The 1,778-nt window shown below is 41.7% G+C and overlaps 1 protein-coding gene across 1 annotated transcript in view; it reads right to left on the reverse strand.

The window, feature by feature from the left end:
* Positions 1–1,778, reverse strand: part of traf3ip2a (TRAF3 interacting protein 2a) — an 11,463-nt gene that overhangs the window by 4,868 nt on the left and 4,817 nt on the right. Inside the window, exon 6 of the mRNA XM_037686056.1 lies at positions 627–701. Coding sequence (XP_037541984.1) covers positions 627–701 — 75 coding nt within the window. The remainder of the gene's footprint in view (positions 1–626; positions 702–1,778) is intronic.

Here is a 1,778-nt window from a genome sequence, read left to right on the forward strand (position 1 = left end):
AGAGAGAGAGAGAGAGAGAGAGAGAGAGAGAGAGAGAGAGAGAGAGAGAGAGAGAGAGAGAGAGAGAGAGAGAGAGAGAGAGAGAGAGAGAGAGAGAGAGAGAGAGAGAGAGAGAGAGAGAGAGAGAGAGAGAGAGAGAGTGAGTGAGTGAATGGTTGTTTGTCTCTACGTGTCCCTGTGATGGACAGCAGACCTATCCAGGTTGTCCCCCGTCTCTCGCACAGTGACTGCTGGATATGGGCACTAGTGACCCCTGCGACCCAAAAGGAAAAGATAAAGCGGGTAAAAGAAAATGGACGGATGGATGTAAGTAGCAGAAGCATTTGATCAAATTTGTAAGGCTCTACTGATTTTTATGTAGAAGATCTGTTTAAAATATTTTAATTCCAGTTTTTGGTACTAAGTGGATACATACTTGGTATTTACCAGGTAGGCACCCAACACGTACAGTATTTGCACAGTTATGTAATTTTTGATTACAGATTTCATACCTGGCACCTACAAGGTATGTACCTTGTACCTGGTAAAACCTGCTACTTATAGGGCCAGTACCAGGCACATACCTGGTATGCTTGTTTGTTTTTTATGTCAGTGAAGTTCTCATGTTACCTGCAGCTTGTTCTTACCTTGGTTGCATTAGGAAACAAGACCGGAACCAGTCGGAAGTTCAGACAACCTTGTTGGATGAACTCGTTTTGAATCTGTGCCAATGAAAAAGACAATGTGACATAAAAAAGCACCGTCACCTTTTGATTTGTTAAAATTTGAAATATGATTGCTTCACATTTCTAATCAAAAGACAAAGAAAATATGCTTTAAATGGTTCCTGGCAAACACATCATGTTTTGGGAGTGGTGATGCAGAGGTTAGAGAAGGTGGGCCTGTGACCGGAAGGTCACCGGTTCAACTCCCTGGACTGACAACATAAAAATGTGGGTGGAAAAGGCAAAGCACCCACACCTGCCTCCACCCTCATTTGCCCTACTCTGGGACCTTGAGCAAGGCCCTTAACCTCCACCATCTGCTCCCGAACAGGTCTCTCTTGAAAATGGGTCCTTGTGACTCAATGAGACTACCTGTATAAATAAAGCGTAATAAAAAAAATTTAAAAAACTGAACAAGTTAGTTGCAGTGTCCCTGGCAGGCTGCAGGTGCGGACACCGGGTGGAGATACAAAACTTTCAAGTACTCAAAAAAAAATAAAGGTTCTCCTGCCCTGGCTGGCATGTAGGAGGGGGTGGTGTAATGAGGAAAAAAAAAAACACCCAAGAGGAAGGTGTTTCAAGTGAATGTAGAGCTATCTACGATCTTTCAGTAAAAGGCTCTAAATGCTGTAGGCCCACTCTTTCCTCCCCTCTGGCCACTGATTCAAAAACTTGGCGTCAATTTACTGTTTACTTCTGTCTGTCACCACAGGAGTAAATGGCACATCATTTAGGCATGTTCTACTTCTGGAGTTCTCTAATGCCCCTTTTCCATTAGTATCTTTACTACAAGTACAGAAAAGTTCGAAGCGGATCGGCACGGTACGAGTTGTGTTTCCATTATACTTTCAGTAACGGTTCAAGTGGGCAGGTTCAGAGTTCAAAAACTGATGTCATGCACCTTACCAGCTGGTAGCGGTAATGCTGATGGTAAGACCCTGAAACAGGTTTTAGTACAGGGTGAGAATTTATTGTGAAATTTCTGGTAAATTCAAAATATTACATATTAAAATGATCAAATTAAACAAATAGATACTGTATATATATATATATATATATATATATACATATATA

This window comes from Nematolebias whitei, chromosome 12 (assembly GCF_014905685.2).
Source record: "Nematolebias whitei isolate Nwh7 chromosome 12, NemWhi1, whole genome shotgun sequence".
NCBI classification, from domain to species: Eukaryota; Metazoa; Chordata; class Actinopteri; order Cyprinodontiformes; family Rivulidae; genus Nematolebias; species Nematolebias whitei.